This window comes from Delphinapterus leucas, chromosome 13 (genome assembly GCF_059928025.1).
Source record: "Delphinapterus leucas isolate spDelLeu-1000000601 "Yukka" chromosome 13, BTC_Dleu_Yukka2, whole genome shotgun sequence".
In the NCBI taxonomy this organism is placed as follows: domain Eukaryota; kingdom Metazoa; phylum Chordata; class Mammalia; order Artiodactyla; family Monodontidae; genus Delphinapterus; species Delphinapterus leucas.
The window spans coordinates 69,910,415-69,924,121 of NC_143141.1; the positions used below are offsets into that span (position 1 = coordinate 69,910,415).

The 13,707-nt window shown below is 52.4% G+C and overlaps 1 protein-coding gene across 2 annotated transcripts in view; it reads left to right on the plus strand.

The window, feature by feature from the left end:
* Window positions 1–13,707, plus strand: part of GALNT14 (polypeptide N-acetylgalactosaminyltransferase 14) — a 226,344-nt gene that overhangs the window by 163,902 nt on the left and 48,735 nt on the right. For both annotated transcript variants that reach the window (XM_089923298.1, XM_022574143.3), the window contains exons 3-6: window positions 2,040–2,138; window positions 8,512–8,579; window positions 10,647–10,712; window positions 10,840–10,961. In XM_089923298.1, coding sequence (XP_089779424.1) covers window positions 2,040–2,138; window positions 8,512–8,579; window positions 10,647–10,712; window positions 10,840–10,961 — 355 coding nt within the window. The remainder of the gene's footprint in view (window positions 1–2,039; window positions 2,139–8,511; window positions 8,580–10,646; window positions 10,713–10,839; window positions 10,962–13,707) is intronic.

The following is a 13,707-nucleotide window of genomic DNA, read 5'->3' on the forward strand; positions in this document are numbered from 1 at the left end:
GATTTAGCCTTAGAAGTCACACACTGTCACTTCCATCATTTTCTATTAGTCCTATAAGCTAGCCCTGATTCAGTGAGGGACAGAACTATATACCTCCCCTTTTAAAAGCATAAAAGGCTAAGTCATCAGCTGACCTAGGAATGCATTTCCTGAATTTCTTTCTCTCTTTCTCCATGAATGGGCATCTGATATACTTATCTCTTGTTCTAGGGACATGGAGATAGACAAGGGTCCTTCCCTAGAGGAACTCATAGTCAAGTGGGGGAGATAGTCCATCTTGAGAAGTGCCAGGAGAGAGATATGTACAAAATTTTGGGAGCACAAAACACAGGTCATTACCTATCTGGGGGAGTATGGAATGCCTTTGCAGACAAGAGATATTTGCTCTGGGTCTTGAAGGATGAGTAGGAGTTCAGCAGGTGGAGAAAAGAGAAAGGACACTGCTCCATGCAGAGGTAATAGTGACAGCAGTGACAGAAAGTTATGGCAGCATATGAAGTTGCAATTGTGGAAGGTCTTGAAGGCTGTGATAGGGAGTTTGGACTTTCTATATCAGGAGCCACTGAAGGCTTCAGGCCAGAGGAACACCTGGGCAGAGCTTTGTGGTAGACTGGACATGACTGGCAGGGACAGAGGGTGGAGGCAAGATGACTGGTCAGGAGACTGCTGCAGGAATCCCCCAGAGGAGTAAAGACTCTCTGAGCTGGGCCCATGGGGACTAGAAAGGAGAGGTGGGTTCAGGGGGTGGGGATTTATTAGTAGGTGGAGCTGACGTGATGTGGTGAGAAGTTGTCTCTGTGGGGGGAGCACAGGCAGGTCTGAAGGTCATGACCAGCCTTTCCACTGTCTCTTCCCCTGGGGCCTTCCTTTCCCAATTCTTGGCTCCTTGTGGCTGACCCATCCCAGTCTGTACTCAGGTCCTGAGCACAACAGCCCTGGCTGTCTATGTAAGTCCTCTTATTCAGGATTTGCTCTTGTAGGAAAAAGTGTTCAGAATTATTAGGGAGGCCAAAGGGACGTCATGCCCATTGGCCTAGGATTGAGGTTCTTCAGTGTTTCAGGCCACAGACTTCTTTGAGAATCTACTGAAAGCTATGAACCATCTTCCCAGGGAAGAGAATAAAAACACATTTGTGTATACAAGTTTGCAAACAATGTCAGAGGGCTCACAGCCTCCTTGAAGTCCATCCTTGGGTCTCTGGACCCCAAGTTAAAAGCCCCAAGAAAGCCCCAAGCCTAGGAAGAAATTAGAAAATAAGGAGAGGAAATGTTTGACTCACCAAACATCTGTTCTTTACTTCCTTGTTTAATACCCCTGGAACAGCGAGAAACAGGAGGCAGCATTTACCCAGGATCGCCCCTGGTGGCCCCAGCCTCACTTGGTGGGTTTATTTCCATTATTATAGTAATTTTCGGGCTGCGGGCTACAATTTTCACTTGCAGTGAGGTATTAAATTGATATTACCCCACCTGTAATTGTCATACAAAATGATCCTGGACATGGGGAAGTGAATGCTTTTTCAAGATGGGGTTTTCCTACGAATGCTGGGTTTTAGGGCTCTGCCTCTTTAAATATGCAGAATTTCGGTGTGTGTGGCCAGAAGTCAGGGGTCAGCGTGGTGTGGTGGGCTGGAGCTGCTGGCCCAGAACACAGTGAGGCCTTGGCAGGCTGGGATGGACACAGACTGGGCAGCAGAGCCCAAGGCTCGGGGGTGGGCTTATGTGGCTACCAGGAACTATGTGCTGTAACCCAGGCACGCGGCAAATCCCGCATTTATGTTCTGTACGTCAACTCAATTCGACTCCAAGCCCAAGTTCCTCCGAGTTGGTGGGAGATTCAGCTCTAATCATTCTCGGAGCTTCCTGGGCTTCCCCGTAGGGCCAGGTGAGGCCCTGGGGTCTTACACAGTGCTGTGCAGCTGGAGGGGGCCCCACCAGACACCAGGCATCTGTCCACGCCAGTGATGCCCTTGGTTCCAGCCCTTGAGATCTGCTTCGTCTCTAAAGGTCTTCTTGTCCCGCTGCCTTGCCTTCCCCAGATGCACCCTGCTGGGGTACTGCACGGACCTCCCTCCCACCAGCATCATCATCACCTTCCACAACGAGGCCCGCTCCACCCTGCTCAGAACCATCCGCAGGTAAGAGCTCTCCCGTCTGTCAGCCTTCCAGGCTGGTGCTTGGTGAGGGCATGTCTGCCCGCGTGGGGAGGGGGACCAGTTCAAGTGTTTCTAAGTACCTGCCAGGCACTGTTCAGGACACTCCACATGTATCCGCTAGTAGTCACTCCTCACGCTGCTATGAGGGCGGCTATTATCCCATTAGACAGGAGGAAAGATAGAGGCCTGAGGCATCGGGTTACCTATAGAAGGTCACTGGAAGTCATAGAGGACTTGGTCCCAGAGCACGTGCCCTTAGCCACTGCGTAGACCGCCTCTAGAACGTGAGGTCTCATTTCCACAGCTGATGAGGAAGCCGGGGCCCCGAGAGGCTGAGCACATCCTCCACCCCCAGCATCAGTCTGGGATTAGAACTCGGGTCTGCCAAGAGCATCCAAGAGAGACTCCTTGCCTTCCAGGCTGACCTCTTCTCCTCCTTGGAGGAGTCTTCTGATGCCACGCACCTCCATCCCCCTCAACACACGCGCACACGCGCGCACACACGCACACACACACACCCATCAGGGCCTTCTTCTGGGCTGCTTCTCTGCACATCTCTACTCTAGCACTTAATGCATTTTTCCCAGATGTAATCCTCAATGAACTCCTGACGGGTAAGGCCTGTATCTTATTCATGTCTTACCTAACCTCCCTGTGGCATAATAATTAGTCCTACGGCAAAGAGCTGCTTTGGTTAATTCAGGTAAAGGACTGAGACTGTGCTGGCACAGAGCAGCCATCCCTGTATCTGCACAGCTAGTGAGCTCTGAAAAGAAAAGAGGCTCTGGGGTACCTAAAAAGGCACCAAACTTGGAGTCTGAAGACCTGGGTCAAGTCCCCACCCTACCACTTCCTTGCCTTGTGACCTTGGATAGGTCATTAGCCACATCTGTAAAGATGGTGATAGAAAGGTCTTTCATGTTTCAAGTTCTATCACATTTCCCACAAGAAGACATTACCCTGGGACATTTGGGGGCCATTATAATGTGGGGACCCCAGGTCCCCCATGCTTTCCTTACACTATGTTTTTGTTCTCAGGGGCACTTCAGCTGCTGCCCTCAGACTCACCCCTCTCAGCTCTAAGACATATTTCTCATTCTCTTCCTGCTGCTTCTCCGTCTCTTTATAACAGTAATAATGGTACTTTATGATAATAATATTAACATGTTAAATGTATGCTGAGCTTTATGGTCCACAGAACACATTTTTTTTTTTTTTTTTTGCGGTACGCAGGCCTCTCATTGTTGTGGCCTCTCCCGTTGCGGAGCACAGGCTCCAGACGCGCAGGCTCAGGGGCCATGGCTCACGGGCCCAGCCGCTCCGCGGCATGTGGGATCTTCCAGGACCGGGGCACGAACCCGTGTCCCCTGCATCGGCAGGCGGACTCCCAACCACTGTACCACCAGGGAAGCCCCACAGAACACATTTTATCTCTCACTTCAGTTGGAGCCCCATAGAACCTTGTGAAGTCCAGGTGCACGTAGTGAACGGAGGCCAAGTCCACAGAGCTGGGAAGCACAGGAGCCAGGATTCGGGTTTCTGACTTCCTGGGTGGAAGTGGGGAGCAGTAGGGGTGCAGCCCCAGCGCCTCTGTCTGCCAGCCTGACGGAGGGCTTCCCCCAAGGCCCTGGTGCCCTGCACTCTGAAGGGGACTTGGGGCCCATCAACATGATGCTCTTCAGAAGGCGCCGTGAAGTGCCAGACTGTACCCCCAATTCTGCTGGGTGCTTTGCTGAGAGAGCTCAGGACCTCTTTCCTGCCTCTCAGGAACTTCAGTGTGAGCCAGGGGCCTGGCTCAGACCCAAGTGTGATGAATGAAAACATCAGAATTAGGGCCCGAGAGCCAGGTATGACCAGACGGGCATTAACATCATTAGCAGGCAGGGCGGAAGTGAATTTTAGGGGTGGAGGCAAGAAGATTACTTCTAGGAAATTCCGTGGCCAGGTGTCATTTGCCTTGGGAATCCGTACCTCCCTTTTACTCCCTATCCTGTTGCACAAATAAATCGCTAGCCACTGAGAGAGAATTGAATGAAGACCACTTCCTATCTCACTTTTGTTGATGAAAGGATCTTTTCTAAGGCGTCTTTTCATCTTTAACTTTCTAGAATTCTCATGGCTTTGCTGCCAGGCTCTGGCAAGGGAAGGATGCTCGAGGAACTGGGAAGGACCGAGTTGCCCTCTCGTCCCTCCCATGCAGCGCCTGGCCAGGCCTCGGTCCCTCTGCCCATCCCTGCCCAAGCTCCTGCATTAGCCGGGGGTGGGGGGTGGGGGAAGGCACACATGGGGGCGCTCAGAGCCAGGCAGAGGCACGGTGTAGTGGGTGATGCGGGGAGGGAGAGAGTCACAGCCTTGATGCGTTCGAGGACTTTTCTCACTTAAGGACTGAGAAAAGCCCTGAAGAATGGTTTATCTTGACTGGTGTTGCCACGAGACCCTGTGCATATGTGAGACCCAGGGCCGCCCCCTTCTTTTGGAGCATCCTCCGGCCCCCTGCCTCCCAGGGGGGCTCCGGAGCATGCTGACTGGCCAGTTTATATTTTGAATCTCCTTGCTGTGGCTTTTGGTAATAGCCTAGATTGAGAGGAGAAGTCTCTCAGATTCAGGTGGTTAAGAAATTGGACCCTGGGGCCAGATTTGCCCACTCTGCCCTTACCAGCTGTGTGACCTTGGGCACCTCCTTCACCTCTCTGCCTCAGTTTCCTTTTCTGCCAAACAAGGAATACTGGTAATAACTGCCTCACCTGATTGTGGAGAGGAGGGAATGGCTTCAGGTAGGTGAAGGCCTTGGAACGGCGCCTGGCACGGAGTGAGCCTGGGTAGGGACAGCAGGTGCCATGAGGCACCCCCAGCCTGGGTAGGCAGCAGGGCTCTGATGCTGTGGCTCTCAAGCTTGAGCAGACATCAGAATCCCCTGGAGGGCTCGTTAAAACATGGTTTCTTGGGCCCCATCCCCACGTATTCCAACTCAGTAGGTCTAGAGTGGGGCCCAAGACTTTGCATTTCTAACAGGTCCCCAGGTGATACTGATCCTGCTGGTTCTGGGATCACATGTTGAGAACCAGTATCGCCATCATTGTCAGTCCTCAGATTCTGGGAGCAGCTGCTGGGCACCAGGCGGGGTGCTAAGCTCCTTTTCTGTGGCTGAGGCAGTGTGCTGACAGTTCAGTACTTCCTGAAGCTCTCCGGTTAGTGAATGGCAGATCCGCAGACACAGCACTCGAACCCAAGTCGGTCTGACTCCAGAACGACTAAACTCAACTGTCAACCGGCCCCAGGTCTTCATTCAACTGGTAGTCATGGAACGTCTGATAAACGCTGCCTGCCTATAGCCCCGTGCAGTTCTCAAAGCAATTTCAAATACATTTCCTCATTTCATACACACAATAACCTGTGAAGTAGGTCAAGTATTAACATCACCTGCCTTTGCAAGGAAGATGTAATTACAGATGGAAATGAAGGCTGGAACCTTCCCGGTGTCTTGCCCAGGATCGCATCGTAGTGGATGGTAGAGGCTGCCTGGCTTCCCACGCTGCTGTACCTGCCATCTCTCAGGGGGCTCCGGGGGGCCCCATGGTTAGGGCGCGGGCAGAAGGTGTAGACGCTGCTGGCAGCCGCCCTCTGGCAGAGAGCGAGCTGTGGATAGGAGACTCAGTTCTAGGATAATTCCCAGGACGAGTGTGACCCCCGATGCGCCCATGAGGCGAGCACTCACTCCCCTGCGAGGCTGTGAAAAGAAAGGGCTCAGAACAGTGCAGTGGGGGTGAAGCAAGGAAAAAGCCGGGCCCTGGAGGAAAGGGAGGGTCGGCTTGGCTGTAGAGGGACTGGTGAGCTGTCCTGGCAGAGAACTGGTGAGACCAAAGGAGGGAGATGGAAGCCACCAGGGCCCAGGGGATGAGGGTGGGGTGTGCAGAAGAGAGGACCCAGGGGGACCATCTGGGCTGAGCCAGGTCCCCTGGGCTGGACTTGACCTGTCTCCTTCTCCAGCCACCCCAGGCACCCAGAGCACCTGCCCATCTCAGGCCCTTCCAGCCCCGAGTCACTTTTTCGGTGCCCCTACCATCACTCCAATTGCTCTGTTTAGAGGAGCAAAAACCAGCCAGGTGTCACTAGGAAATGGTGTAATTAGCACTTACCGCTGACGATTTCATTCTTTTTCATTTTTTCTTCTTTTTTAAAGCCTGGACATTTTTTATTCGCTAATCATCTCTCAGTTCAACCAGCACAGAGCTGCACGCGATTTACCTTTTGATGTTCGCAGAAGACAACTCTTGAATTTCAAAGAGCCGGCAGGGATTTGGGGAGATCGCGTGCAGAAGCTACAGCCGTAATCAAACCTCATTAGAGGGTATTCTTCCAGCAACTTTTTCCTCTCTCTCAGCCTCGCTCTCCCCATCCCACTCTGATTAGAGGGCTGGTTGTTGGGTTTGGTGTGTTTCCTTTCGGATGATTGTGGCGAGGGTTCCCTCCCACCACCTCCTGCCCGCCCTGTCCCCACCTCCCAACAGCGGGCTCAGGGCTTGGGGTCGGGGTTCCTCTCTCCCCCTCACACTAGTTGCCATGGTGAGAACTACGGTTTCATGAATAAAGGTAGCTCCAGGCGAAGTTCTCCTCCTGGAAAGTCTCTGCATCCTGCTTAGAAAGGACAGCTCACCAGAAACAGGGCTCAGGTGCACACACGCCTCCGCCAGCGCCCATCTGAACCCCGTCCTCAATACACGCAGGGCGCTGGGTGCCCCACGGTGGGTGGTGTGGCCCGGGAATGTTTCTGAGGAACCATGCAGTTTGGCATGTTCAGGAGAAGCAGGATCCAGCCATCTCAGGCCTGAAACCCAGAATGAACCCAGAAAGCTAACCTTGCCCTGTGGGTACAGATCCACAGCACGGGAGAGGAAATGAAGTCAATTCAGAAATCACCACTGATGCGCAGAACGGCCATAATTGCTACACTTTTTATCACTGTTATGAGCAGACACTGTGCTAAATGTTTTAGAAACGCTCGCCTTTAATTCTCCCAGCAGCCCTGTGAATGATAGGCGCTGTTATTACCCCTGTTATACAGATGGGAATGCTTTACTCCACAGAGCAGTAAAGTAACCTGCCCAAGGTTACACAGCCTGCAGTAAGTAGCTCCTAGACCACAAGCTTCTCACAGAGCTCACATCTCCTTTGATCCTCATCGTACACCCAGCGCCCAGCACATAGTAGGTGTGCACTAAATGGAGTGAATGGTCATGGGCCAAGGCACAGCTGGACTCTGGCAGTACAGACAGTAGCTTGACAAGGCCCCTGCCGCCGGGGAGGTGGCCATTTTGATGGGCCAACAAAACCAGCCCTTGGAGTCGGGCTGGTGTGAGAGCCGCAGGAAGCTTTAGATACAAACAGCTGAGGGACCCCAGAGGAGGAAGCAGTTCATTCTCACTAAGTGGCTTGGAAAGGCGCTAGAGAGGAAGTGACATTTGAAGGGATCCTTGTGGCACGGGAGGGGCATTTCACGCTGTGGCAGCGGTAGGAGAACGGCCCTCGGTTGTAACAAGCAGGATGTCTCCAGATAAAGGCACTGGGCACGAGGAGTCTGGAAAGAGGGCTGGCTCCAGGTCGGGAAAAGCCGTGAAGAGCGTGCTGAGGGTTTGGGGTGTAGATTGTGGGGAGCCTTCTGTCAACCTATGCACTTGCATTAGTGAGGAAAGTCACACGATCGGAGATCAGATCTATGCTTCAGAAAGCTCACTCTGGAGGTCACGGGAGGATGGCCTGACAGGTCGGGCTACTGAAAAAAAACAGGCCAAAGAGGTTGGATCAGGTTGGAGGTATAAGAGGTGAAGGTGATCTGAGTGATACTTTTCAAGGAAAACCAGCACATCTTGGTCACTGGTGTGATGCAGGATTTCGGGGAGAGGGAGGGTCGTTGAGGGTGGCACTGGATCTCTGGGTGCTATGTGGGTGGTGGTGACATTCACTAAGACAGAGCAGAGTTGTGTCCCAGTGGCTCACAGTGAGCAGTGTGACTGGACAAACTTTTTCGGTTGTTCTGAGTTTTATTCTTCAAATGCACTGGTCTATTTAAAGCTCAGGTTGAGGGCTTCCCTGGTGGCGCCGTGGTTGAGAGTCCGCCTGCCGATGCAGGGGACGCGGGTTCGTGCCCCGGTCCGGGAAGATCCCACATGCCGCGGAGCGGCTGGGCCCGTGAGCCATGGCCGCTGATCCTGCGCGTCCGGAGCCTGTGCTCTGCAATGGGAGAGGCCACAACGGTGGGAGGCCCGCGTACCGCAAAAAAAATAAAAAATAAAGCTCAGGTTGATACATGTATTTGCCGCTGGAAGTCATAATGATCTTTCCTCTTTCAATCTCACAGCATATTAAACCGCACCCCTATGAATCTCCTCAAGGAAATCATATTAGTCGATGACTTCAGCAATGACCGTAAGTACCATCGCTCTCCTGTGCTGTGGACACAAATGTCTGTTCCCAGCCCCTGTGTAACCAGCAGAGGTGAGCCCCCTGCTTCCCTGGGGGTGGAAGAAGCCTGGGTTTATAGTAGGTTGGAAGACATTGAGTGTCCAGGCGGGGCTCAAGGAGTACATAAACCTTACATTTGAGAAACAATGTCTTGGGTTCTCTGCCATGGGTCTTTGAGGATCTAACCAGATCAATTCAGTAGATTCTTGATGGGTTTGGTGTGTGTATGCATGTGTGTCACTGCCCCCAACCTACGTTCCTGGACTTGAAGAGACCCCATACCTTCAAAGAGACCCCAAGCCCTGAAGCAGGGCCCATGACTAGAGATGCCTCACTCATATACTCTGATAATCCATCAGCCTGAGCTGAGGCCACCTACCCTCTTCCTTTCATTCCCACGGCAGGACTCATGGGGAGGGGGCTTCAGTTTTTGGGACATCCCATCACTTGGCCATGACACAGTGAGCAGCTGCCTTCCAACCTTCCAACCACTGGTCATTGCCATCCCCTAGTCATCCTGTCCAAGACCCTGGGTCCCACCCAAATTCACGGTCCAAGTCCACTTTCCCCGAGAAAAGCACGAGGGAGGTTTCAGACACCGGTGTGTTCAGTTTGACGATCAGGTACGATCATCGCAGAAGCACTGTTACACTTCAAGTACGGCTCCTCTTCCGAGAGCTGTCATCCCAGCCCCAGTACTGCTGCAGGCAGTCAGCCACATGCAGACAGAACCGCTTCTTCCCAGTGACAAACCGGGGGAAGCAGGTGATGGCCGCTGGGGACAGCTCCGAGTCCCAGAAGAGTGGAGTCTCTCCCCACCAGCCCTGATGCCTGAAGCTGGGCATCGGAGCCACTACCACACTGGGGTCTGCTGTAGGAAGGCTGGAAACCCACACCTCTGACACAGCCTCAGAACCTTGGAAGTCATGCACACGTGGGTTGTGCACCAGATCCAGGGTAATCAGATCGGACCTGAGTTCTGAAACTCAGTGATCTGATCTCCCTTCCCTAGTGAGAAAGGGGTTGGAGCTGGGGAGACACTCGTCCTGCTGGGAGGTAGCTGGCACTGAGGCTGGAGACGGGAATGCTGCTGGATTCACTTAGAAGCAGAATAGCTTAGTGGTTAGAGCATGGCCTCTGGAGCCAACTGCCTGGCTTCAAATCCGAGACCTGTCACTGACTCACTTACTAGCTGTGTGCCTTGGGCAAATTATTGACCTCTATGCGCATCAGTTTCCTTGCCTGTAAGATGGGGATAACGATGATATATATGGTTTATATAAGGATGAACGTGTTAACGTATTTGAAGCGCTTAGAATAGCACCTGGCTCCGAGGAAGCTCCTCTAAGTCTTTGTGGTCACTCTGTAGAGTCCAGACCCAAGCAGAGAGGCTGAGGTTGGCCAACCAGTGAAGCAAAATCAAAACTTATGATGTGGAGTTCAGAGCCAAGGAGTGCTGGGGCAGGCAGGCACGCCAGGGCGACCCAGGGTGAACGCCTAGGATGAGTCTCTTGCCTATCCCAGCACATTTCCCTGCATGGTGGAGAGCTGAACCAGCTCTGGGTGACGGGACACACCAGACGGATCCCCTAACAAATAGGGTCTCCTGTATTGAGTCCATGAACTGAAAGGAAACTCCAAAATTTGTCTCATCCATTCTCTGGCCTCCCAGTGGCTTTTTATCAGGCCCCACGTAAGTGAATAGCACTCTGATCATGCTTTGAATGGTCTATAAAAAAGCAGAAGTGTCCCCAGGTGACCATGCCAGGATTTCCCATCTGGCAGTGTTCCAGCAAGTACGCAGGCGCCACTGTGTGACTGACCTGCTCCAAAGTGGCCCCCTTGGTGGCCACTTTGCACAGACTGGGCCACGTTGTATTTTGCTAACTGTGGTCAGTCAGCCCCTTCCAAAGCCCACAAACACCCTGGCTTCAAGGCAGGGCACCGCGGTTGGGGGCGGGGACGGCAGGCAGGGCTGCCGCTCACCTCCACCCCCAGGCGCTCAATCCACGTGACCTCTTGTCTTTGCAGCCGAGGACTGCAGACAGCTCATCAAGCTACCCAAAGTGAAATGCTTACGCAATAATGAGCGGCAAGGTGGGTCTGTGCTGCTGGGCGGGGCCGGGGTGGGGGTAGGGGTGGGATGCGTTTGGGCGTGTGTTCTGTGTGGTCCCAGACAATGGAGCGACGCTGGCGCCCACTCGGCCGATTGTCCCTCCTGCAGGTCTGGTGCGGTCCCGGATCCGGGGTGCCGATGTTGCCCAGGGCACCACCCTGACTTTTCTCGACAGCCACTGTGAGGTGAACAGGGACTGGCTCCAGCCCCTGCTGCACAGGGTCAAAGAGGTGAGCGAGGTGGGTTCCGTGCCCCCCACTTCCGTAAGCTCAGGACTTCACATATGTCCTCAATCCCTTGGGGGTTGGGTGGGACAGATTGCTGTCCCCATTTTATAGATGAAGAGAATGCGGGAGAGTGGCCTTCCCCGGGGTCGCCCAGCAGGCAGCGTTGGAACAAAGCCCAGGACCTGTTTTTTGCATCACACTGTCACCCAGAGCAGGCCTGCAGGCGGAGCTGCCCATGGCTGGTACATGACACACGCAGCTTCCTGGCCAAGAGAACTGCCCAGAGCGATTTCTCCCAGACGTTAGAAAGTTCCAGAAAGGGAGTGCTGATGAGTGTCATTTGTGAAAAGGAGGCAGTGGAATTAACCAGGCCTCATAATGCAAATCCTGAGGCTTCTGACTTATCTCCAGCCATGTGTCACCCTCATCCAAAGGCCAAGGTGGGAGCCGGGGGTGGATGCTAAGAGACCTGAATTCCTTGCCTCTGTCTGCCCTTAAATTACCCTAGAATTCTGTCTGCTTTCTCTCTCTGGGTCTCAGTTATTCCTCTTGAAATTTAAAAAAAAATTTGTTTTAATTTTCCCATCATTATTTTATATTCCCAAAAATCCATCCACCCCTCCCCTGCCTTGATCTGCAGAAAGCACTGCATGCTTAGATGCCAGTGTCTGTGACTAGCATTTATGCTGTTCATCTCCTCCCTGAGTTACTGTCTCCTGCAGCTGCTCTGTGAAGTGGGAAGCCGGGTATTTTTAACATACCCATTTCACAGGTGAGGATACAGCCTCCGGGAGAAACATATAATTTGGGCTGATATTTCCTAGCTGGTACCACCAACACTAGGGGCCTCATTGTTGCCTCAACAGCATCTCCCCTGTGCTGTGGTTATTTCCTTCTCGCTCTTGAAGGTGGCAGGTGGCTCCTTGACTCCTATTGCAAAATGACGGTTTTCAGAGGATGAAGGAATTGAGATGTGTGAACCGCTCAGAGTACTGAGAAATCCTTACCAACTTTGTTCATCCATTGAGAGAACCTCGGTGGGTGTACAGAGTTCCCACACCTGGGCCTAGATGTTAAAACGCATCCCGTGACCACTTTCTCTGAGATCGGGAGGGCTCGTATAAGTGTGTGACATAACCAGGTGAAGAGGTCTGGATGGAGACATAGTCGGTTATGAGCAGACCATTCTGTTGAGGGGCTTGGCCCGGCGCTGGAGGCCCTTCCACGTCCTCCCCTCCCTTTGTGCGCCATCTACAAATGCAGCGAGCCCCCACAAGTCTAACACTCTTACAAAGCTAGACTACTTCTCCTCCCTGCCCGTGCCTGACACGCCCACTGCTTCCTCTCCCTCTAAGCCCTTCCTGTCCCTGGATGCCCTTCCCCGCCTCTCCACAACCCCCTTGCTCTCCAGGGCCTCACCCATGTCTCCCCTCCTCCAGGAAGTCTTTCCTGACTGCGTGGCCAGCTGGGATCACTCCCAGCAAGAATTGCCCACTTAGCCTTACAATTTCCTTTTCTGGGTTTAGTTCTCTGTCTCCCTTAACAGATGACAAACCCAGGGCGGCACCAATCACCTCACTGTGGTCACAGAGTAAGGTGCTCAGTGTTTGGAAATGATAATAATACGAAACTAGATGCAACGGGAGGTGATAAGGTTGGAATAGGAGGAAAACGGGCTCGCTTCGTGCCTCTAAGTTAACTACCAGACATTTATCGAACACCTATTTTGGGCAGAGTTTCGAGGGAGAGTTGGGATGGACCATGGAAAAGGAATCCACACCCTGCTTTCTTCCCCAACCCGGAAACTTTTTTTTTTTTTAACATCTTTATTGGAGTATAATTGCTTTACAATGGTGTGTTATTTTCTGCTTTATAACAAAGTGAATCAGTTATACATATACATATGTTCCCACATCTCTTCCCTCTTGTGTCTCCCTCCCTTCCACCCTCCCTATCCCACCCCTCTAGGTGGTCACAAAGCACCGAGCTGATCTCCCTGTGCTATGCAGCTGCTTCCCACTAGCTATCTCTTTTACATTTGGTAGTGTATATATGTCCATGCCACTCTCTCACTTCGTCCCAGCTTACCCTTCCCCCTCCCCGTGTCCTCAAGTCCACTCTTAGTAAACCCGGAAACCCTTCAAACTGTGTTGTTTAGGGTTTTCATGGAGGTTTCTTTACATAGGCATGGTTGATGAAATCATTGGCCATTGGTGGTTGAGCTCAATCTCCAGCGTCTCTCCTCTCCTTGGAGGTGGGGGGAAAATGGGGAAGGGAATGTGAGGGGGTTGGGCGTGGGGCTGCAATTTCCAGCCCTTTAATCACGTGGTTGGTTCCTCTGGGAACCAGCCCCCCCCCTCCAAGAGTCACCTCATTAGTATAAACTCAGATAGAGTGAAAACGGCTTATTATGAGAACAAAAGATACTCCTGTCACCCCCAATCAATCAGGAAGTTCCAAGAGTTTTAGGAGGAACAGAGGCTAAATTCAGATTTCTTTTCCTATCACAGTGTCACAGTATATACCACATTTTGTTTATCCACTCACCCACTGATGGTCATTTGGGTTGTTTCTGCCTTTTTTACCATTGTGAATAATGCTGCTACAAACATTTGTATACAGGTTTTCCTCTGAGTACCTGCTTTCAGTTCTTTGGGGTACATACCAAGGAGTGGAATTGCTGGGTTGTGTGGTAATTCGGTGTTTGACCTATAAGGACCTCCAGGCTGATGTGTCCCTGCAGGATGCT